The sequence below is a fragment of the Lagenorhynchus albirostris genome, chromosome 7 (genome assembly GCF_949774975.1).
Source record: "Lagenorhynchus albirostris chromosome 7, mLagAlb1.1, whole genome shotgun sequence".
In the NCBI taxonomy this organism is placed as follows: domain Eukaryota; kingdom Metazoa; phylum Chordata; class Mammalia; order Artiodactyla; family Delphinidae; genus Lagenorhynchus; species Lagenorhynchus albirostris.
The window spans coordinates 42,500,805-42,526,023 of record NC_083101.1 but is presented as its reverse complement, the minus strand read 5'-3'; the positions used below and the strand labels follow the sequence as shown (position 1 = coordinate 42,526,023).

The following is a 25,219-nucleotide window of genomic DNA, read 5'->3' as shown; positions in this document are numbered from 1 at the left end:
CTGTGTGCAGGTTTTCACGTGGGCATAAATTGTGAACTTCTTTGGGTAAATACCTGGTAGTGCGACTTCTGGATCTGTGTAACAGTAAGTTTTTAAAGAAATTGTCAAACTGTCTTCCAAAGTGACTATACAATTTTGCATTCCTTCTGACAATGAATGAGAGTTCCTGTTGCTGCACATCCTCACCAGCATTTGATGATGTCAGTGTTCTGGATTTTGGCCATCTGAATAGGTGTGGAGTGGTATTTCTTTATCATTTTAATTTGCATTTCTCTAATGTATATGATGTGGAACACCTTTTCCTGTGTTTATTTGCCATCTGTGTATCTTCCTTGGTGAAGTGTCTTTTTATATCTTTGGCCCATTTTTTAATTGGATTGTTTGCCTTTTTGTTGAATTTTTTAAAATTATTTGCATATTTTTGATAATAGTTCTTTATCTGATATGCCTTTTGCAAATAATTTCTTCCAGTGTGTGGCTTGTCTTCTCATTCTCTTGGCAGTGCTTTTTGCACAGCAGAAGTTTTTAATTTTAATGAAGTTCAGCTCTTCGATTATTTCTTTTATGGATCCAGCCTTTGGTGTTGTCTCTGAAAAAGTTCTCATCATACCCAAGGACATCTAGATTTTTTCCTGTGTTATCTTCTGTGAGTTTTATAGTTTTGTACTTTACATTTAGGTCAAAGACCCATTTTGAGTTAATTTTAGTGAAAGGTACAAAGTCTGTATTTAGATTTATTTTTTGCATGTGGATGTCCAGTTGTTCCAGCACAGTTTGTTGAAAAGACAATCTTTTCTCCATTGTATTGCCTTTGCTCCTTAATCAAAGATCTATTGACTATAATGTTTAGGTCTGTTTCTGGGCCCTCTGTTCTGTTCCACTGATCTGCCCTTTCACTAATACCACACTGTCTTGATTATTGTAGCTTTATAGTAAGTCTTTAAGTCAGGTAGTGTTGGTCCTCCAACTTTGTTCTTTCATTTCAATATTGTGTTGGCCATTTTGGGTCTTTTCCTTTGCCACATATACTTTTAGAATCACTTTGTAAATATCCATACAGTAACTTGCTGTGGTTTTGACTGGGATTTCACTGAGCCTCTAGATCAAGTTGGGAAGAATTGACATCTTGACAATATTGAGTCTTCCTGTTCATGAACATAAAATATTTCTTCTGTTCCATTCTCTTTCTTCTTCCGATATTCCCATTATGTATATGTTACACATTTTGTAGTTGTCCCACAGTTCTTGGATATTCTATTCCTTTTTTTTTTTTTTTGAGGCCGCACCGTGCGGCATGTGGGATCTTAGTTCCCGACCAGGGATCGAACCCGTGTCCCGTGCATTGGGAGCGCGGAGTCTTAACCACTGGACTGCCAGGGAAGTCCTCTGTTCCATTTTTTTCCACTCTTTTTTCTCTTTGCTTTTCAGTTTTAAGAGTTTCTATTGAGATATTATCAAACTCAGCAGTTCCTTCCTCAGCCATGTTCATTTTGCTAATCAAACATTCTTCATTTCTGTTACAATAATTTTGATCTCTAGCATTTTTTGATTCTTTCTTAGAATTTCTATCTCTCTGCTTACATTGCCTATCTGCTCTCGCACAGATCTCTTAGCATATTAATCATGGTTGTATTACATTTCCAGTCTGAAAATTCCAATATCCCTGCCATATCTGAGTTTGCTTCTGATACTTTTCTGTCTCATCAAACTATGTTTTTTCGCCTTGTAGTTTTCTGTTAAAAGCCATTCATGATGTCCTGGGTGGAAAGAACTCTAATAAATAGGGCTCTAGTAGTGTGGTGAGGGGGGGTGGTGTTGGGAGCATACTATAGTCTTATGTTTAAGTCTTGGTCTTTTAGTGAGTCTGTGCCTCTGCCCCTGAGATGTGAACCTCACAGGTGACTCTCAGCTGTTTTTTTCTTTCCCTGTTTTAGGTGGGACTGGATGGCTAGATGGGACTATAGTTAGGTATTTCCCTTCCCCTAAGTCAGGCTCCCACAAAACCCCCATCATATAGGTGCTAGTAAAATAGTTTCTCTTGAGGGCAAGCCTTGTTAAGAAGTACAAAATGTTCCAGTGTGTTTCAGAATGGTTACTTTTTATCCCCACCCCTGCCTGAAGCCAGAGGGAATTTTTCTCTGATCTGCGAGCACCTGGTACAGATCCAGGAGGTTAAAACTCACAGAAGTGTGGAGTCCTCCCTGGAATTTTTAACTCACAGGTTTGTCCACACTGAACATCCCATGATTCATCGATTACAGGTCTTTCTTTCTATCCTGGTGCCAGTTCCCACAGAACCTTCTGTTTACAGGTTTGTGCTCAAGTAAGTTGTAATTCTCTATTTCTCCAGTTTTGGGGGGGGCAACAGTTTGCCCTGTAACCTCACTTCTGTGATGAATCTGAAGAGTTGTTGATATTGGTTTGTTCAGCTTTTTACTTGTTTTTAGGATGGAACGGCAACTTCCAATCTACTTACACACTGGACAAAAAACTGCAAGTCTCCTTTTACTTTTACCATCTCTGTGTATTTATATTTGTAGTGTTTTTTCTTGTAAATAGTATTTATTTAGTATTTTTTATTCAGTCTGATAATCTCTGCCTTTTATTTTCAGTGCTTATGTTATTTACATTTATTATAATTAATATGGTTAGGTTAAAATCTACCATCTTGCTATTTTCTTTTTATTGTTCTTTATTTCTTTTTTTCTGCCTTCTTTCTGACTAGTGGAGTACTAGTGGAGTACTCATTTTGTCTTTTCTCTTGGTTTATTAACTATACCTTTTTATTTTGTTTTTTGGTGGTGGTTTTATGGTTCACAAAATGCATCTTTAACTTATCATAGTCTACCTTTGAATAATATAAACCAATGCACTTGTAAGAACCTTAACAAATACACAGTTGGCCCTTGGACAACACAGGAGTTAGGGACGCTGACCCCCTGCACAGTCAAAAATCCATGTATAACTTTACAGTCACCCCTCCATGTTTACATCTGTGGATCCAACTAACTGAAGATCATGTAGTACTATAATACATATTACTGAAAAAAAAAATCCATGTGTAAGTGGACCTGCACAGTTCAAACCTGTGTTGTTCAAGGGTTAACTGTACTTTTATTTTCCTTGCCTATCCTTTTGCTATTGCCATCGTATCTTTTACTTTACATGTTATAAACTCTACAGTGTTTTAGTACTTTTGCTTCCAACAGTTAATGATCTTTTAAAGAAACAAAAAAATGAGAAAAAAAATTATGTTTACTCATATATTCACCACTTCCAGTTTTCTTTAGTCCTTTGCGTGAGAGAGATCCAGGTGCTCATCTGCTATATTCCTTCTGTGTTAAGAAGTTTTTTAACATTTATTATAATGCAGGTCTGCTTGTAGCACATTCTCAGCATTTCCCCCCCTACCCACACAGTATTCATCTTTAATTTTTTAAGGATTTCTCCTCTTACTGGATATGGATATTTAGGCTGACTTTTTTTTTTTATCGAGCACTTTAAACATAGCATTCCATTGTCATAATAGTTTCAGATAAGACATCTCTGTTAAATTTTATCTTGGTTTCTCTGGATATGATGTGTTGTATTTCCTTGGCTACTTTTAAGCCATTTTCCCCCTTTTATCACTGGTTTCCAGTAACTAGATTATGTTGGGTCATAGTGTGGTTTTGTGTTTATCATTCTTGGATTTGCTGAATTTTTGAATCTGTGAGTTTATAGTGTTCATGACATTTAAATTTTTTCCCATTTTTTCCAATATTTTTTTCTTTCTCTCCCCATTTACCCCTTCCCTCTGTCCCTCCCCCCTTTCTTGGAATCCATTTATATCAGTTTTCTCTAAATGTCATCAGTGAATTTTCAATTTCAGGTATTTTTTTATTTCTAGTAGTTTCGTTATTTGATTCCTTTCCTGTCTTCCATTTTTTCCTTGTTATTTCAAGTTTTCTTTTTTTAATTGAGAAATAATTGACATACAACATTATATTAGTTTCAGGTGTACCACATAATGCTTCAGTAATTGTATATATTGTGAAATGATTACCACTGTAAGTCTAGTTAACATCTGTCAGCATATATAGCTACAGGACTTTTTCTTGTGATGAGAACTTTTAAGATCTACTCTCCTAGCAACTTTCACATATGCACTACACTATTAACTATAGTTGTCAAGCTGTACATTACATTCCCATGACTGACTTTATGACTGCAAGTTTGTACCTTTTGACCCCCTCCACTCATTTCACCCACTGTCCGATCCCCACCACTAGCAACCACCAATACATTCTCTGTATCTATGAGCTTGGGGTTTGTTTTACCTTTTTTTTTTTTTAGATTCCACACATGAGTGAGATCATACAATATTTGTCTTTGACTTATTTCACTTATGATAATGCTCTCAAGGCCCATTCATGTTGCAAATGGCAAGATTTCATTCTTTTTTATGGCTAAATAATACTCCATTTTGTATATCTACACCACATTTTCTTTATCCTTTCATCCACTGATGAACACTTAGGTTGTTCTCATATCTTGGCTATTGTAAATATTCCACAATGAACTTGGGGGTGCAGATACATTTTTGAGTGAGTGTTTTCATTTTCTTCAGATAAAACTCAAAACTGGAATTGCTGGGTCATATGGCATTTCTATGTTTAATTTTTTGAGGAGCCTCCATACTGTTTTCCATAGTGGCTGAACCAATTTACATTCCCACCATTCCCTTTTCTTCACATCTTTGCCAATACTGTTTTTTCTTGTCTTTTTGTAATAGACATTTTAATAGGTATGACGTGATATTTCATTGTGATTTTAGTTTGCATTTTCCTGATGACTAGTGATGCTGAGCATCTTTTTTTTTTTTCACGTGGGCCTCTCACCGTCGCGGCCTCTCCCGCTGTGGAGCACAGGCTCCAGACGTGCAGGCTCAGCAGCTGTGGCCCACAGGCCCAGCTGTAGCTGTGCTCAGTAGCTGTGGCACGTGAGTTTAGTTGCTCCGCGGCATGTGGTATCTTCCTGGACCGGGGCACGAACCCGCGTCCTCTGCATTGGCAGGCGGATTCCCAACCACTGCGCCACCAGGGAAGCCCCTGAGCATCTTTTTATGTACCTGTTGGTCATCTGTATGTCTTCTTTGGAAAAATGTCTATTCAGATCCTCTGCTCATTTTTAAAAATTGGATATTTTTTTGCTATTGAGTTATATGAGTTCTTAATATATTTTGAACATTAACCCCTTATCAGGTATGTGATTTGCAATATATTCCCCCATTAAATAGTTTCCCTTCTCATTTAGTTCATGGTTTCCTTTGCTGTGCAGAAGTTTTTTAGCTTGATGCAGTCCCACTTGTTTATTTTTGCTTTCGGTGTCAGATTAAAAAAAATCATCACCATGGTCAATGTCAAGGAGATTACTACCTGTGTTTCTTCTAGAAGTTTTATGGTTTCAGATCTTACATTCAAGTTTTTAATCTATTTTGAGTTAATTTTTGTGTATGGTATAAGGTAATAGTTCAGTTTCATTCTTTTTCAATGTGGCTATCCAGTTTCCCAACACCACTTATTGAAGAGACTAGCCTTTCCTCATTGTATATTCTTGGCTCCTTTGTTGTAAATTAATTGGCCACATATATGTGGGTTTATTTCTGGGATCTCTATTCCATTGATCTGTGTGTCTGTTTTTATGCCAGTACCATACTGTTTTGATTACTATAACTTTGTAATATGGTTTGAAATGAGGGCGTGTGATGATTCCAGCTTTGTTGTTCTTTCTCAAGATTGCTTTGGCTAGTTGGGGTCTTTTGTAATTCCACATAATTGTTTTTGTTTTTCCCTGTGGAAAATGCCATTTAAATTTTGATAGGGATTGCATTGAATTTGTAGATTGCTTTGGATAGTATGGAAATTTTAACAATATTAATTCTTCCAATCCATGTGCACAGAATATCTTTCCTTTTTTTTTTTAATTTTGAATTTTTAAATTTTTGGCTGCGTTGGGTCTTCATTGCTGCGCGTGGGCTTTCTCTAGTTGCAGTGAGCAGGGGTTAGTCTTCATTGCAGTGCATGGGCTTCTCATTGTGGTGGCTTCTTTTGTTGCAGAGCACAGGCTCTAGGTGCACAGGCTTCAGTAGTTGTGGCTTGCGGGTTCTAGAGCTCAGGCTCAGTAGCTGTGGCACGTGGGCTTAGTTGCTCCGTGGCATGTGGGATCTTCCCAGACCAGGGCTCAAGCCCGTGTCCCCTGCATTGGCAGGCGGATTCTTAACTACTGCACCACCAGGGAAGCCCCATCTTTCCATTTCTTTGTGTCATGTTTAATTTCATCAATGTCTTACAGTTTTCAGTGTAGAGGTCTTTCACTTCCTTGGTTAAATTATTCCTAGGTATTTTATTCTTTTTGATGAAACTGTAAATGGCATTGTTTTCTTTCTCTTTCTGATGGTTCATTATTAGTGTATAGAAACACAACAGATTCCTGTATATTGATTTTATAACTTGTAACTTTACTGAACTTATTAGTTCTAACAGTTATTCTGATGTGATCTTCAGGTTTTTCTATATATCATATCATATCATCTGCAGATAGTGACAGTTTTACTTCTTCCTTTCCAAATTGGATGCCTTTTATTTCTTTTTCTGGCCTAATTGCTCTGGCTAGGACTTCAAATACTATGTTGAATAAAAGTGATGAGAGTAGGCATTCTTGTCTTTCTTCTGATCTTAGAGGAGAAGTTTTCAGCTTTTCACCATTGGGTATAATGTTAACTGTGGGCTTGTCATATATGGCCTTTATTATGTTGAGGTATAATCTCTCTGTACCCACTTTGTTGAAAGTTTTAATTATAAATGGATGTTGAATTTTGTCAAATGCTTTTTCTGCATCTATTGAGATGATCATATGATTTTTATCCTTCATTTTGTGTTTTATCTCATTGATTTGCTGGTGTTGAACCATCATGCACCCCTGGAATAAATCTCACTTGATCATGGTGTATGATCCTTTAAATGTATAGTTGAATTTTGTCTGCTAATATTTTGTTGAGAGTTTTTGCATCTATATTCATTAGGGATATTGGCCTGTAATTTTACTCATGGCATCCTTGTCTGGTTTCAGTATGAGGATAATGCTAGCCTTGTAAAATGAGTTTGAAAGTGTCCCCTCCTCTTCTGTTTTTGGAATAGTTTGAGAAAGATTGTTATTAATACATTATTGACCAGAGATGTATTAATATGTCTTTTGTTACCCGAACATTATTGACCAGAGACATTTCAATATTCATTTACATAACAAATTGCTGGCCACAGGCATTAGTTTCTGCAAAAATCCCCTGGTTAATAATGAGTTAATTTGTCTTTAAATCTTTGGTAGAATTCACCAGTGAAGCTGTCTGTTCTGGACTTTTGTTGGGAATTTTTCGATTACTGATTCAGTCTCCTTACTAGTAATCAGTCTGTTCAGATTTTCTATTTCTTCATGATTCACTCTTAGAAGTTTTCATATATATAAGAATTTATCCATTTCTTTTAAGTTGTCTAATTTGTTGGTAAATAATTGTTCATGATAGTCACTTATTCTTTGCATTTCTGTGATATCAGTTGAAATATCTTTCATTTCTGACTGAGTTCTCTTTTTCTTTTCCTTGGTGAGTCCAGTTAAAGGTTTGTCAATTATGTTTATCTTTTCAGAGAACCAGCTCTTGGTTTCATTGATCTTTTCTGTTGTCTTTTTAGTCTCTATTTTATTTATTTCTGCTTTGATTTTTACTTCCTTCCTTCTAACTATAGGCTTCATTTGTTCTTTTTTTTTTGAGGTGTAAATTTATGTTGTTTATTTGAGAATTTATTATTTCTGGAGGTAGGCATTCATCTCTATGAACTTCCCTCTTATCACTACTTTGCTGTATCCTATAAGTTTTGGTATTTTGTATTCCCATTTTCATTTCTCAAGATATTTTTTATTTCTTTGATTTTCTTCATTGATCAATTGGTTGTTCAGTAGCATGTTTAATGTCCACATATTCCTGATTTTTCCAATTTTCTTCCTGTAATTGATTCCTAGTTTTATACCATTGTGGCTAGAAAAGATACTTAATATGATTTCAGTTTTCTTAAATTTGTCAAGACTTGTTTTGTGGCCTAACAGGTTATCTATCCTGGAGACTGGTCCATGTGTACTTGAGAAAAATGTGATCAACTTTTTATTTAAATACTCAAACATATTTATAATAGCTGTTCTGAAGTTCTTGTCTGCTAATTCCATCATATCAGTCTTTTCCAGGTAATTTTCCAATGACTGATTTTTTTTTCCTGGTTATGGTTTACATTTCCTGCTTGTTCACCTACTAATTTTTAATTGAATATTGGACATTATGTCTTATGTTAAGTGCTTGATTTGTTGTATTTCTTTCAGGAGTGTTGGACTTTGTTCTAGCAGGCAGTTATTTATGGATCAGCTTAGTCATTTTAGGGTTTATTTTTTAATATTTCCTATGGTAGATAGAGTCGCCCTTACTTTAGGCTTAATTTAACCCTATTTCTAAGGCATGTTCAGTGAGAATGCTCCACTCCGGTTAGTTGCAACTCAAGCATCTCCCAACTCTGAGCTCTGGGAACTGTTAAGCTTACAGTTCCCCAGTTATTTTCTGCCTGGCATCATGCAGTTTCACTCTATGCATGCTTGCTTTTGTCTTGAGCAATAGGCCCAAGGTCCGGGACCTTTATGCAGATTTCTGGAACTCTTTTCTTGTGCCACTCCCTTAACTCTAGTAGTATGCCCCACGAATTCCAGCTACCTTGGCCCTTCTGAACCCTAATCTTTGTGTTCTACTTAGATTCTTGTTCCTCAACTATAGTTCAGAAAGTGTTTCCAGGAAGAAAGCCAATATGTTGTTGGGCTCATCTCACTAGATTTTGTTAGGGGTTACAACTCTATACTGTCTGTTGTCTAATATCTGAAAACTTCTTTTGAGTTTTCTATTTGTTTACATTGGAAGGTAGATCTGGTCTCATTTATTCCATCATAGCCAGAATCATCTTCATTCTTTTCACATATTTTCACTGTGGACAGAATTCCAGGTTGGTAGTTATTTTCTTCTTGCCCTTCCAAGATACCATTCCATTGTCTTCTGGATTTGATTGTTTCTGTTGAAGAGTCGGCTATAAATGTAATTGTTGATCTTTTAAAGGTAATTCTGTTTTGTTTTTTTACCACTAGTTGCTTTCACTCTTTTTCATTTGTTTTTCAGCATGTTTACTATGATATATCTAGGTATATACTTTTTATTTATCCTTCTTGGGGATCATTGAATAGCTTGAATTTGTGGCTTGATGCATTTCATTCGTTTGGTAAAGTTCTACACACCATTTCTTTAAAAATTGCTTCTTTACTGTTTCTATCTCTTCTCCTTATGGGATTTCAAATATATATATACTATAACTTCTCACCAAAACCTCTATGTCTCTTGTCCTATATATTTTCCATTGAAAGAATGGAAAATATATATGATATATATTTTCCTCATTTTATCCTCATTATGTTAGCATGGTCTGTTTTCAAGTTTGCTATTTTTCTCTTTAGCTATGTATAATCTGCAAATAAATCACATCCTGAGTTCTTAATTTAGGTTGTTTTTTTTCATTCTCTTGAATGTTCATTAGTTCCTTTCCATCTTTTACAAGATGTCTTCCAAAATTCACTATCTTGTTCTCTTACCTCATTTTGAAGCAGAACTTGAGGCCCCATGCAATTTTGGTCCATTATTACTCTTAGGCCAGAGGAAGAGTGGGCCTAAACACTGGACACATTCTCCTGAGCTTTTGTCTTCCTCTCTGTTGTGGTCCAGTAACTATTCATTATCTTATTAGTTTGTCCACACCTTTAGGGAGCTGTTTTTTTAATATTTTATCCAGTTTTTCTAGGTGACCTTTATGGGATGATTGGTCTGAATTAGCTAGTCAGCTATTGTAAGAAATGTCTCATGGGCCAGGTTGGGGTTGAATTTATAGTGGAACTAATCTACTCTGTTTGGTTATTCTCTCCAACTTCCTTCAGCTTTTTGAGTGCAGGCATGGAGAAATAAGTTAGTTGGCTTCATGTATGCAACGAATAAACAAGATTGTCTGGGATAGACTGAGTGTAGAGTGTTTCCAGGTTGGTTATTTAGTCCAGGAATATTAAATCTAAACTGGATAAGAAGTGAAGAAAAGAGGGCTGGTGAATTGGGATAAAGTCAAGTGGTAAACAGCCTGAAGAAAATCTTTAGATTCAGGACAGTCAAGTGGAAATAACTGAATAAACAACCAGGAATGGAAGCTGTAGTCAGATGTTTGACTTAGTGCTTTGGAGGGGGAGAAGTTAAAGAGTGATCATGGAAGTGGTTGGCTGGAGTGGAGCAGAGGAATTACTAGAGATGAAGATGTAGAGGATCCAAAATCCAGGCTGCCCCCTGGGTTAGCCGTATAGATTCTAAAGCCACCCGGGGTAATGTCAGGGGAGGTTAGTAGATGGGAGCAACAAGGAGGGTACCAGGCATGTTTACTTTCCAGATCCTGAATCAAAGTTTTGCAAAGCATTTATACATCCCTTCATTCTCTTGAATAGCCTAATCATACCATGTAAGCTCAAAGATACGCAATCATAGTAATGAGTTGGACTCTTCTGATGGTCATAAGTGTACCCCTCAGTCTACACCACACAGTTTAGCGCCCTGACGTCCCTAATCAAGTAAGAGACAGATTTCAGGTCAACAATGCCCAGTATTAAAACAGTAGGAATTGATCACTTTCTTCACTTTTTCCCTAGTCTATTCCATGCATGGTCGCCCATATTTGGTGAATTATGTGTAATATAACCTGTAGTGCTCACAGTCGAATTTATCCCTAATGCTAGTATTTAACACCAGCAGATTCACAAGTGATCTTATTGAGAATGTCCCATTTAAAGTAATAAATCTAACTCTAAAAGGAAGTCAGGAAGGGAAACAATCTTCCCATTCTAAAGTGGTTCTGTGGGTGCACCAGACCAGGCAGTCCTAGAGGTGTTTGAGTTTATCTTGGAAAGGCTAATAAGTAATAATAAAATCAAAGAGTACAAGAAGCTATGAAGAGGTCTTCAACTGCCATCTAAAATCGTTGAGACAAGGGCATATTTTAAAAATTTATAAATGATAGAGAAAAAGGATAAATTGTAACATATTTCTGGTGGCTAAATGGAATGGGAGAGGCAATCTTGTTAGAGATTTTCCGGAATCACTTATATTCAGAACCACTAAATTAGTCTCTTGGTGCTTAATTCTATAAAAACAGTCAATTTAATTTACTCTAAAATTTTTCCTTCTGAGTTAACCTGAATTTTGTCCCAAGTTCCACACACATTGGCCCATTCTCTTTACATGGATGTCTTTGAATAACTTTCCCCTTAAACATATTAAGCCACTGCCAGATTTTGTCATCATTGTTTCTTTCTTTTTGGAAATATCTTCTCATTCTCTATAGAATTATGCCCAGCAAAAGTATTTCAATAAAATAAATCTGGTTTTATGAAACAGTTTGGAATCCTGACAGTGCCTTCTAAAAAGATAACATTTAATTTTGAATACAATTTTATTTAGCTTTGAACCATCTCAAAATATACAGGTGTGTAACCCCTACTCAAAGACTCATTCCTTTACAATCTAGTCCAAGGACTTGGTTAATAATTAGATAGCTAAATACAACATATTTTAGAACAATATATTCAGACATTAGTACTGACAATTGTGGTATAATAGTTTTTGCACTGGCAGAGAGCCTCTCATTCGAAAGTCTTGTTTCATCAAGATCTGAAGCATAGTTTCCTTAATTCATTTTTTTTTTAAGGAGATACCTTTACCAACTACCAAAAATTAGAGAAATTTATGAAAGAAGGCAGACACTCTCTTTCAGAACATGGCCTTTACTTTTGTAATAGTTTTCAATATATGTTCCCTATTCTCTCATTTTTCTCCCAGCAATGAAATGTCACAATATGTGCTAATTCTCTGATGGAATATTCTTTCCTCTTTCCTCCCTGCCTCTGATTATGTCAGCATCATCCACTGGCCGGGGGAGTAAGACAAAAGTGCATGCGTGTCTCCAGGGAGGCCGGCCTGACCCAGCTGGAATCAGTCAGTCGGGGCGAGTGTGGGAACTCATCCTGGAACGAATAGACAGGGCTGGGCAGGTGGAGGAAAGGAGTCCAGAAGCCCCTAAACAGAGTGACTGCAAGGGGGAAACGTCCATGTCACTTCTCTTCAGCAATTGAAAGTGATTATCTTTAAAAAAGTTTTGGTGGCAGCTTCCAGGAAAAGGCAGAATTTTTGTTCATCAATGTATTATTATGAGTATATCCAGCCTCCCACTGTGGGACCTGTGTAGCAAATTCAGTGCAGGCTGGGGTCCCAGGTGCTCGTCTTGGACCTCAGTCACCCGCTGCAGTTGGGAGTCCACTGAAAGGCTCAAAACACTCTCCCTAGTTGTGGCCATTTCCTGACAAGTCCCTGTGGGTGCTTGCCCACACAGAAAGCCACCCCTTGATGGTCTTATTGTCTTTACTGGGATTTCCCCCAAAGCAGACCCGTGTAAAGGATGTTGGTGCAAGTTGTTTTTGGGGAGGAGAACCCAGAAAGCATAATGAGCGTGGAAGTGAGGCAAGGGAAGGAGAAAAGCCAACACAGTGGGTGCTGATGAGTGGGTTCCTGCAACCTTTGCGCTCAGGCCCGCTGAGGACCCCCTGAGGGAGGGGCAAGCCTTGGTTTGCCCACCGAGGGCCAGAAGCTGCAGGGTTTGTTAAGCGTTACTCCTGAGGCCTTGACTTACGGTTTCTCGTCTGCGGCCAGAGAGTGCTAGGAGGGTACAGGCAGCTCCTGACTTGAAAGAGAAGCCTCTGCAGCGCCCACCACCCTCTGACCCCCGTGTGGACCAGGGGGCATGGAAGGGCGGCCACCCTCGGCCGGTCTGACAGCACTGACACAAGAGCACAGCCCCACGCCGTGTGGACCAGCCCGAGTCTGTGGCTCTGTACAGGCGTCCGTGTGGCGTGGGCCTGGGGCTCTGAGAATTCATTCTGCTCCCTGGGAAGTAAGCAGTATGCACAGAGAGGACTTAACCCAGGGATGTAAGTGACAACATGGAACCATGACTGCACTAAACACGCAGGCCTGGCCTCAGTAATTTAGGGAAGCCTTCACTCAGCTTCCGAACCTTCTCGAAACCCTTCCTCCCTGTCTGTGCTGGAAATACAGGCCCTCACTGCTCAGAGACATGGAAGCCCCAGCTCAGGTTCATCATTAAAAGCAAAACATTTTAAATAGGCCATAATTAGGCGTTCTTTCCTAGATTAGGACAGAGCTCTTTAAAGATGGCGCCTGAAAAGACTGGCAAAAGAAACATTAACAACAGCAACAAAAAAAGGTTAGCTGTGGATTTTATAATCTTTTCTGTCTTGATCATGTCAGTATGAAGCATTACTGAGTTAAATGCTTCTAGTAACCAAGAGATGAGCCAGTCTGACTGTGACTACACATGTATTCACACATGTACACAACTTCAAGGGCAAACCGTTTTTAGGTTTTACACGTATACCCACATATGTATCGAGATTAGTTTTTAAGAGGTTTAGGATTAATCTTGTCACCCACTGGTATGAATATTTGGACAGGCTTTTTCTTTGTTCAGCAACGATTGAACTGCTTGGAAATGCTGAGACACTTCACACACATGCACACAGCATTAGGTTAATCCGATGTCCAAATTGATTTTGCATTTTTCCTCTCCAGCTTCCTGGGTACCCATTCCTGCCATTCCTTTTTTTTTTTTTTTCATTTTAAAATTTTATATTGGAGTATAGTTGACTTAGTTTCAGGTGTACCCATTCCTGCTGTTCCTTCTGAGAGTTTAAGTGTTTAGTATCGCCAGCCAAGCTGCCTCATCTCTGAGCCTATTGTGAGCAGGTTGCTCTTTGGTAATTAGCTCCAGGTTACGGGGAAGGGAATGCATGTGCTCTGGGTGCAATTAGCCAGGTAGGCTTGTCCTGCTGCCGGCTTCCCACGTTTACAGAAAGGCATGGTCTTAAGGGAGTGAGGGTGTCCTCCCTGCAGGATAGCTTGAGAGTCCATCGTTAGCATCTCTTCCCAACTCTGAGTTGTGACCTTACAAATCAGTAGCTTAAAATTGGGCATGGTGGGGGAACATTTCAACCATGGAAATCAGCACTCACTACCAATCAGTACCATAATCCTGCACTGCTCCCCCGCTGTTAACCATTTATCAGGACACCACTGGCTGGGTTGTTTTGTATTCCACGAAAAGAAGGCAGGCCCCTTTTGCTAATGCTGCTGCGAGCCTGGGAAAATAACCATGGCATTTACAATTCCTGACGTGGACCCTGCATGTCAGGGGCGCCCCGGCTGGCGCCTTGACAGTACGTGGCAGGCAGTGTGGGATCCCTAATAGGCATGGCGCCCTAGGTGAGGGGACCCCAGAGCAGACACAAACATGGTCTTGTGAGCAGCTATGGAAGCTTCTTGGTAGCTGGGTACATAATGTGGAATTCCATTTACAGACTTCCAGGGTTTGCCAAGCTTCACTTGCCAATCTCTTTTCCTGGGACTCTCATTTCTAAAGATGCTTAAAATATCCACCATAAAACACACTGGGCAAACTGCGAACAGGGTGAAAGTTCCAGGGGCCCTTTATGCAGCCTGTCTCGATGGTACAGGCATATAGTCCTCTAAGCTGCAGAACTCCTCCTCCAAGGCCACCGAGGGCCGAAGCAGTGCGGTGGAAGGGCCTGGAAGGCCCGCTGAGGGAACCCCATCGGCTCTTTGCTACTATGGTTTGGTTTAATTACCCTCTTAAAGAGGCAAGTTGCCTATCTTACCCACAGGCTTTTGGGACAGAAAAATATCTGGCCTTTGCATTCTTGAAGAAAACGGAAAGAGAGAGCCTCAATCCAGATCATATTTAAAGTCTTGAGGCATCAGAATTCAAAAAGAATCTTTTCAGAATTCCCTGTATATCTTAGATTTTAAAGAGACCCGCATTTTACAACCAAGGCCTTGTTTTGCAGGGACCTAAGGGAGGCTCCCTTAAAATAGACTGAGTTCAGTGCCTCATAATAGCTGGATCTGTATTTCATTAGCCGTGGCAATGAAACAAAGAAACAATGGTAACACGTAGATAACTTAGAACAAAAAGAACCAACCAGAAACCCACCCTCAACCACTGCCTTCCACTGTCCAACCCTGATCAACATTTCAGTAAAGGCTTTAAATATGAAGTCGCTGATGAACATGGAAACAACTCAGAATTAGACTAGAGAAAAGCAAGACACCGGCTGATGACGATTAGAAGTTGCTCTGTACGCACTCTCACATGAACTACTGTTGTTCCTCGGCATCAAGTTCTCCCCCCACCTCTTTGCTGTGGTCTAACTGGTTTCTCAAGAGGCAGCATGCCGGCTGTCACATCCTAAGAGAAGAAATGGGAGGAGACAGGGAAGGTGAAGAGAAAGGTAGAGCAGCTTTCAGACCAGCTACTCGCTACTCTTTTATTGCTCCCAGGATAGCACAGAAAAAAATCAGACTAGGCAGGCTTGACCTGTGAGTTGAAAGATCAAGTTAAAATACTTGGCTCAAATAATGTTCAGGAAGTTCCTGTCCTTTTCTGTGGGCGGGGGTCTTCAAGATGATGACGCAGATGGACCAAGGTCAGGTCCTGGTGGGGTCAGGCCCCAGCAAGAAGGCCACAGAATGAGGAGCGCTAGGGGGCTGCTTAACACCCCGGTTCCTCGGCAGAGAGGCTGTGGGAACTGTCACTCCAGGCCCGTACTAATGACAGTCCCCAGGCACACCATTCCCTTCACAGGAAGATCCAGAGAGAAGGGCCACCACCTACTGGAAAGGGTCTCTAAAACGTGCAAGGATAGGAGAGCCTTAAAACTAAGGCTTTTAAGTAAAAATGACACTTTCTTCTCTAAAGTCAATGGACGGAACAGTATTCTGCAAGACACAAAATTCCCTAAGCAAGGGCTGGGCTACCAAGTAAAAGACCTGATCACAAGTAGCAGGAACAGGTCTTTCTTCTGTTACGGTTTCAGGTCCCTATACGTAAGCACGATTTTCTGGAGAAGCGCTTGCTCACATCACCCCGACTTCACAAAATTGCTAGAAAAAGAAAAGCTAGTTTTTAACTGATCTCAAAAGCCTCGATGTTATGTTTCTAAAAATCACAGACTTAAAGCACACCTACGCCAGGTCCTTTTTCCCATGTGGAGTGGACCTTTCATTCCCAGGGCTGAGACAAGAAACTCTAATGAAACCCTCTGCCTGTGAGGCCCCGTGTTCTTTCTCTGAGGAGATGGCCTCAGGGTGAAGACTGGGGCTTGTTGTAAGTCTTTATTGAGCAGCTATTTAAACTTGTTTTGACAGTTGCTTGCAACCTAAATTAGGGCAAGTATTTTTTTTTAAACAAATTTGATAAACACTATCAATATGAAAACTTCCACTAAAGAAGTCGGAAATTTCTGATTATATTCAGAAAGGAAAAGAGTTTTTTTTTTTTTTTTTTTGGTGGTTTGTTTAAAAACTATTGAACCTACTTTGGGAAATGGATGTGCAGTATAAAGGGCTTTAAGGAAGGAAAGATTTATCCCAATATTCCTTATAATAAAAAATATTCTTGGAGAGGCTTAGGCAACTTCAAGAGAAGGAAAACTCAAGAATGAAGAAAACTGTAGTACAAACTTATGGCCAAAAATACTGTATTTTTAACCAGCAAGATCATCGGGGCATTATTATACAACATTAGGTGTTTTTTTGCAAAACTAGTTCCCATCCCCAAACAATAGACAATACATGCATTTGAATGACATTTTAAGAACAGTAAATATGATTCTTTTAAATACTGCAAGTTAAAAATGTTTTTCTGACAAAACTCCCTAAAATACATAGGTCTAGTAAGGGTTTCCAGCATGATGACAGGTGAGGAATCCAGCAAGTTGCATTTAGAGAGTTCTTTGAGGAAAAGAAATCCACCAAAAACATGTGTTTCAGTCGAAGTAACCTGAACAAAGTTACATAGTAATTTTCCATCTTCCTTTTCTAAACTTAAAAATATTCTATTGAAGAATATCTTCTCCCTGTTGTTTTTCTGTCTACCAAAGCTTATATGGAAGTCAGAATTCCTTTATCCAAGTGAGATCCAATTTCACCCAATAGATGTTTTCATAACATGTAAATGCCACTTACTATTGGGGTGGAATCATATGGGGAAATGGAGGATACATGATAAGGGAGGTAAGAAGGAAATTAATATTTGAGCACCTACTATGTGCTAGGTGTATATGCATACTTTGAACAGATGATTCTAGAAGCAACAGGGTTATCGAAGGGCATTGGTAGTTGGGAAGACAGCAGGAAATGGTTATTCTGTGAGAAAAACAAGTGGCAAGTTCAGACTGTGTACTAAGTATCTACGAAACAGCAGGTGTTTGGCTCCAAAAATCTCTAGCTAGTCATATACAACTAAGCCATTTCTTTTCCTAATTTTATGGAATCAAAATGAAATCCCAAAGACATAGTTACCAGGACAGATCTATTAACGCTACATATGCTGGAAATATGTAGAGATAGATAAACACAATGTTACTTACTAGTTTTAATTTTTGTGTGTGTTTCTAACCAAAGATAACCTTTGGAAGAAAACAGTATACCAAGCACACCTTATCTGTGTCAACTGAGATGTTGTCAATTACCAATTAAGTGGTTTTAAACCCTTATTTAATTTTAAGAAGAGCAGCAATATCGTTACAATATTTGGGTACACTTTATTTTTATATGGGTTAACATTCTGCTATATTTCATTTCATTCATTCTTTTTGAGAAACTGAAAACAAAGGGAAATTGAGGGTAACTTGATTATTTCCAACCAGTATCTGAGTCTTGCAGTAAGTATCTCATTATGCAGCCCTTTCTTCCCATTATTTTTATATATTTTTTGCAAATAATAGTCATTTTTGACCCCTATCCAGCATAAATAGCTTTTCACTGATTCCTAACTTAAGACAACTAAAATTTACAATCATGTGGCAGTATAAATTTTAAAATTACAGTTCGTATACCTTGACAATCAAGATAGTCTGAAGTACAAAAAGTAAATTGTCCTTTAGCTGAATTACCTTTTTTAAATATTAGACCTGCTAGTTAATCTACAAAAAAATACAAGTTTCGGGTGTTCCTTAAATACCTTTTGTAGATGTCATCTGCTAGTAAACAACATATGCAGGTTTCTAGAAGATTTTTCCCCCCAATCTATTCATGACATTCAACAGAGCTCTTTATATGAAAATGTATTTAAAAACAAACACTTTGAGGGGATTTACTTACTTTTGTTATTTCCCTTTGTTTCAGATATGAGGCACAAACTTCTGAATTTAAGCTCTGTAAGGCATAGTACAAACCTCCAATTTACAAATAAGGGATTCTCTGTGGGTTGGAACTGCCATGTCACGCAAAAAGGGAAAAATCATCTGTAAACTGGTACACTGCAATGTGTTAAGTGAGTCATGAGACGGCTGCTTGCCTTGGTCTGCTGAAGAAAGGTTTCTGTGTTTTGTGTTTTTGTTTTTCAATAAGACATGCCCAAGTCACCACAAAACTCGCCACAGGCCTCCGTTACTGTTACCGAGAGCATCACAAGAGGGGTCCAGTGGCACACGCTTAGAATGCTTGCAATCACAATAATAATAGAAAGCATGAGTAAACTTCGTTTTTATACAAAACTGAAAAGAATCCCTTCCCACCCCAGACCCTTCAGTAAAACCCCAAAGAAACAAAAAAGAAAATCCTTTAGCTTCGACTGACTAGTGTGGATACAATTCGGTTTCTATGCGTCACTGTAACTAGGGTGATCAATTTTTTCCTTTCTCAAGAGAAGGGATCTTGTCATGCACCCTAAGATGAACAGTGAGACCACAAACCGCAATTCTGCATAGCAATTCCATCCCGATTTCATAAAGACAAATATAACAATCTTTCCCTGTTTTGCTCAGCTTCTTTGAGCTTTGAGATCAGGTTTAATTGACTACATCTACTATAGCTCTATTAAATAGAATATCTTGATTCCCTAAAACTGTAACACTTATGACCTTGTGATGAGGTTTTCTCTATACACACTGTAGGCCTTCAAATGTTGTTGTTTATATTTTTTTTCTTTTTTTTTTCCTTTTTTTTTTCTTTTGCTGCACCAAATTTAAGATCGCCCTTTCAGGCAAGCAGTGGTCGCTAGCTGTTAAAACATTTCCTTAGTGGATCACAATAGCTTCTAAAACTGCCTTTCTAATAAAGGCCATCAGAGAGGTAATACTAAACTGTGCATATTTGCCAAATAAGAATATGAATTGTATAAAAGCTCATATTCCAATCCTAGGTCAAATGGCAAAAGTTCTACAAAGTTGGTTTCCATGTTTGTATAAAAGCTCCAACTGATTTTTGCTATGAAATTACCTTTGGGTCTTAAGACCTTTGGGTCTTAGAATCAGTATACCTCTACTCAGGAATGTGCAAATGATTTTATATAGCACGATGCTAGTACCGCTCTGTACGATAGTAAGGTTTTTTTTTTTCTTTTCTAAATGGAAAAAAAAAATATCCCTAGTCAGAAATAAACTGACAAATTTACATTCTCCTCTCTTAAAAAAGTAAATAAAATAACATTATTCAAAATGTGAATTAGCTACAAGACACACAATACAATTACATAGATACATATCAATACAGCACATTCAATCTGCCAAAAAATTAATGATTACAAAGCCAGGATGGATGATGCAATATCAAGGGAGAGATGTATGTACAATGATTAGAGCATTCGTAATTGCACTAAACCTACAGGCAGTCTGTTTCTTCATTAAATTACAGGTGCTTTCTGAATAAGGAGAAAAAAAAAACCAAGTAACCTGTGTAGTTTGAGGCTGGGAGAGTAAAGAATGGGAACATCCCATTACTACTTAGTAACTCTGGTACTCATCTGATAAGCCATTGATTTTCTCCCTCTCCTTTACTGTTCCAAAAGAGTGATGTATATGAAAGTTTAGACTCGTGCCAAATAGTATTGTAGTTAAACTGAGACCAGCATCATGGCCTAATTCTAACTTCCCAGCAGGTTTAAAACAGTCATGACTTATGTTCTTAAATCATATTTCAACTCAAACTGCTTGACAGAAGCTCATCAATACATGTGCTGTGTTTTTTGCATTGGTTGAAAAATTGCACATATAGAATTCCAGATCTCTCTCCTACTATGTTCAGTTTTATAAATACATGTTCTACAGAACAGAGAGGTTACTTTTGACTTTCGGTCCACAAATCTTCCTTAAGTTCAACTCAGCCAGTCACCAGTTTAAGATCCCAAAGATGGTAAACGAGCAGTAACTTCAGATTCTGCAAATTAAAGGTGTCAGAATAATACTATCAACCAATGTTCTTGGCAGACCTACTTGACCTTAAAGAACACAAAGAGAGTAAAACTGGCTTCAAATGAAGAGAGAAAAGCAGATTTCATGGGGTATCACACAGGACAGCTTTTCCACATTGTCGATTTAGATGCTCAACACGGAATGTGGACACAAAACAATGATTTTAAGGGCAAAGAAAAGGATGGACTATGAGAGTCAAGTTGACAGTGACCAACTGTTTGGCAACTGGTATTTCAGGTTCATTCACAGCCAAACACTTTAGCCTTCACAGTCTTACTCTCTTACATTTTAAGATACTGGCTTTTAAGTTCTTACTAAAATTTTTTTTTTAAAAGCCAGCTTTGGCAACACATACCCATTAATAAAAGTCATTTTAAAAATTGTGGCCCAAACACTAAGAAAAAAAAAAAGGGAGGAAAAGTTTGAACTGAAGGAAAAAAATATTAAGAGCAACCTATGAAAAGGATCTGGGTAGCAGCCATTGGAATAATGTAGTGTCTCTTGGCATTATTTTTTGGCATCTGCAGTTTGAAGAAAGCAAGGTGAAAAAAAAAGGGAAGGAAAGGAGGAAGGACAATGGCACATGGCATTTCAAAAGGACGGACTTCTGTGTGTCTTGGCCCTTGCCTTACTGACTTATGTACAGTTCACTGAGCAACCAAGCTATGGCTGAAGGTAGAAATCCAAAAAAAAAAAAAAGAAAAAAAAAGACACTTAACCGTTAGATGGGCATCCACTGTCCCAGCCCAAAGTGAGGCAAAACAATGTATTTATATAAAAAAAACCTCTACATGTATATCCAGAGCAATACATTTAAAACCACAGTATTAATACTTATAATCCTTCAGCAAAAACTACAAACTGTTAAATTAAGCTGATGTTGATGGCTTAAATTGAATGACACTTGTCCTGACTGTATCAGTTGAGAGAAAAACTTGACCAAGAATGGAACTAGGATAAAGGCCATTGTAATGTGGGAAAAATCAGGAGGAAGGGATGGGTTAGGAAAAGGAAAATCAGCTTCATTTTGCTCAATAGAAAAGAAGAGGGGAGAGAGAGAGAGGAAGAAACAGCTCTTTGTGAGTGTATGACTGAGAATTTAAAATACATTGAGTCACAAGGTTTTGCCTAAAAAAAAGAGAGGAAATGTGCTGGGACTGTACTTCAGCATCCTGTTTTTCCTCTGAATAGTTTAAATAAAATCATAATATTTACTACGAACTCTGTGGACACGCTCACACAGAGTCCAGGACGGCAATAAATTAGTATTATGCAAATTGCTTTCCACAGAAATACAGTCCCTCTTGTATAGCTTCAATAGCCCACCAGGGAAGGGAAGGGCAGTGTCAAGGAGGCACAATTAGACCAGATTGTACTCCTTCAGGTTCAATTGGAGGATGGTGTCTTTGACGGCGGCAAAGACAAAGCGGATGTTCTCGGTGTCTGTGGCGCATGTGAAATGGGAGTAGATAATTTTGTCACTGTCTGGATTCAGGTCCACGAACATCTTCAGGATGAATTCTCGAGCTGCCTGGGCATCTCGCTGGGGTCCTGTTGGCCAAGGGAGGAAAGGGACATTGGTCAGCTGATCTGTTAAGGCATTTGCTCAGTCAGTGGTTACTGATGCTCATAAAGACCTCTTTAGTGCAGACTGGATCTGTTACAAGCACCTTCCTCAACACTACTATGTGTAATTGCTCCTCTGGGTCACTTTACCCGCCCATCCATTCATCTCCATCCATCCACAGAATGTGATTAGGTGAAAACAGGCAGACAGCTGGAAGGGCAGGCTAAGTTTAGCTCTGATTCTTTGGGAGATAGGGAGCCACAGCAGAATCTTCAGTAGGGGTGTGATTAGTTTCCTTCTGTTGGGCTGAGTTAACTGAGCTGGTTTCAGCTGCATAATAAGCATGCGTACAACATAACTGCCTCAGGCTCTCCTGTCAATCTGCTCCCCCACTCCACGATGGATCATTTTACATTCTCCAGACTGAAATCTCTCTCAGAATACAAAACCTGTTCCTTAAGGTCTGGTCCATCTACAGCTGTCCTCTGTAGCCTCACTTCTGGTGTTTCTGAGCAAACCACATTTATGAGAATTCAATTCACTACGTGTGATGATTTTAAAAGTTGGTTTACATTTTCTTACTTTTATCCAGGGTCTCTTATGTGCCAAGCACTGTCTTAGAAGGATTATGGTACATTTACCAGGATATATGAAGCAGTTACTTAATAATTTTGCAACAGATTCTTAGATATGACACCAAAGTCACAGGCAACAAAAGAGAAAACAGATCAATTGGACTTCATCAAAATTAAGAACTTTGTATATCAAAGGACATCAAGAAAGTAAAAAGACAACCTACACACTCTGCTGTACAGCAGTAATTAACACAACATTGTAATTCAACTATACTTCAATAAGAAATAAAAAAAAAAGAATGACAAAAAAAAACCCTACAGAATGGGAGAAAATATTTGCAAATCACATATCTGCTAAGGGGGTAAATATCCAGAATATACCAAGAACTCCTACGATTCAACAACAAAAAGACAGCCTGATAAAAAGACAGGCAAAGGACTTGAATAAACATTTCTCTCAGGAAGATATATAAATGGCCAATAAGCACATGAAAAGATGCTCAACATCACTGGGGAATGCAATCAAAATCGCAATAAGATACCACTTCACATCTACTAGAATGGCTATAATCAAATCAAGTGGAAAATAACAAGTGTCAGCAAGCATGTGGAGGAATCTGAACCCTTGTGCATTGTTGCTGAGAATGGAAAATGGAAAACAGTTTGATGATTCCCCAAAACTCTAAACACAGACTTACCACATGAGCCAGCAATTCCACTCCTAGGTATATACCCAAAAGAATTGAAAGCAGGGACTCTAACAGATACTTGTACACCAATTTTCATTGCTGCATTATTCATAATAGCCAAAAGGTGGAAACAGCCCAGGGATCCATCAACAGGAATGGATAAACAAAAGGTAGTATATACATACAATTAAGTTCTGATAGATGCCACAACATGTATGAACCTTAAACACTTTATCAAGTAAAATAAGCCAGACACAAAACGACAAATATTGTACAATTCCACTCATATGAAGTACCTAGATTAGGCACATTTATAGAGACGGAAAGTAGATTAGAGGTTACCAGAGGCTAGGAGGAGAAGAAAAGGGGAGTTATTGCTTAATGATTACAGAATTTGTTTGGGGTGATGATAAAGTTGTGGGAATAGTGATGGCTGCAAGGCACTGTGAGTGTAATTATAATATCACTGAATTGCATGCTTAAAAATGGCAAATTTTACGTTACATATATTTTACCAGAATTAAAAAAATTAACATAACATACCAAAAAGCATTGAATTATACGCTTCAAATGGGTGAATTTTAAATGGTATATGAATTATATCTCAATAGAGCATAATAGATCCTAATAAATATATTAATTTAAAACTTGTAAATTAAAAGCAACACTAAAGCACCACCACCACCTATCAAGGATTGAGCACCTTTCTCATATGAGTCTTTGTGGCACTATACATCTGCATTTCTCCCATTTTTTCTAGTTCTGTACCGTGAAAGAAGGTCTTGCGCTATAACCTCCACTCTTCCTCTCTCAGAAGACCCTCTTGGGATCCACAGCTTAGATTTTTTTTCTGTCAGTATTGTTATCTACTGGTTGGGACAAAGAAATCTTTGAAATTTCTACCGAGGGCCTGCACATTCTAACAAAATGCACCGTGAGTTTCAGACAGCCAACCTGCAAACTTTTCAAACCAATCTTACTGCAAATAACTTTATATCCAGCATTGCTGGAAACTGGGAGAAAGAGCCATGAAAACGGATCATTCTCATTTGTACAATTTACAAAAGGAATGTTTGAATTTGTAACTTCAGAGCCCAGAATTAAAATTTTTGTCAATGATTAAGAAGGCTGGCATCATAATGAATTAAAAAGTTACACAATTACAAATATGTAATATATATAATCACTTAATGTCCTAGCTTATTCGATGTACTTACTGTTAATAATTCCATAGCAGTAATAAAAATATTTAAAACCAGGACAAATAGATTGTTAGAACTGGTGCAGCCTCTCATTTTCATAAAAGAACACTATCTTTCTGGCTTATGAATGAATTTTGTACTTATTCTTTTTGAGAAAGAAAGGTCTACTTTTTCTTTTTCTAACTCTAAAGTTTATCAGAACAAGACTCAAGTTCACGGAAGAGCACCTGGAACCTGTTACGTTTTTAAGCATAATTTCCTATTTGAATAAACATAAACTACAAAGAAATCCTTTTAGTCATCATAGCAGTAACAGAATTCCATAGTCTCTATGGACAATTTTGCAATTCAAGTCCATGTAGAAATGGTAATTTTCCTTCCCGAAGAGAAATACAGAAATGGCATTCATTACAATGAAGACCTTGTAAGTGCAGAAATGTGGAAGTGTGAAATTTAGAATACTATAAACATGTTTATGATAAAAATATCACTGCAGAGTGGGCCTAGAATTTTTTCTGTCTTAGCTCATCTTACAAGGGCTTGAAGTCTCCTGGAATGACAGCTGTGTTTGCTTTATGAATAACAATCAGTGTCTTTCTTTTTCCACGGCCAAGTTTCCTGTATGCGTTACGTGTATTACTGGGGGAGATGGACAGTAAAAAACATCTTGGGATTTAAAGATATTCACAATGGGGCTTC

At 38.1% G+C, this 25,219-nt stretch overlaps 1 protein-coding gene across 1 annotated transcript in view; it reads right to left on the bottom strand.

Annotated features, from left to right (window-relative positions):
- Positions 1-17,818: 17,818 nt before the first annotated feature.
- GNAQ (G protein subunit alpha q) overlaps positions 17,819-25,219 on the bottom strand; it is a 292,088-nt gene continuing 284,687 nt past the window's right edge. Inside the window, exon 7 of the mRNA XM_060154953.1 lies at positions 17,819-22,038. Within this exon, the coding sequence (XP_060010936.1) occupies positions 21,848-22,038 (191 nt within the window). The 3' untranslated portion in view covers positions 17,819-21,847. The remainder of the gene's footprint in view (positions 22,039-25,219) is intronic.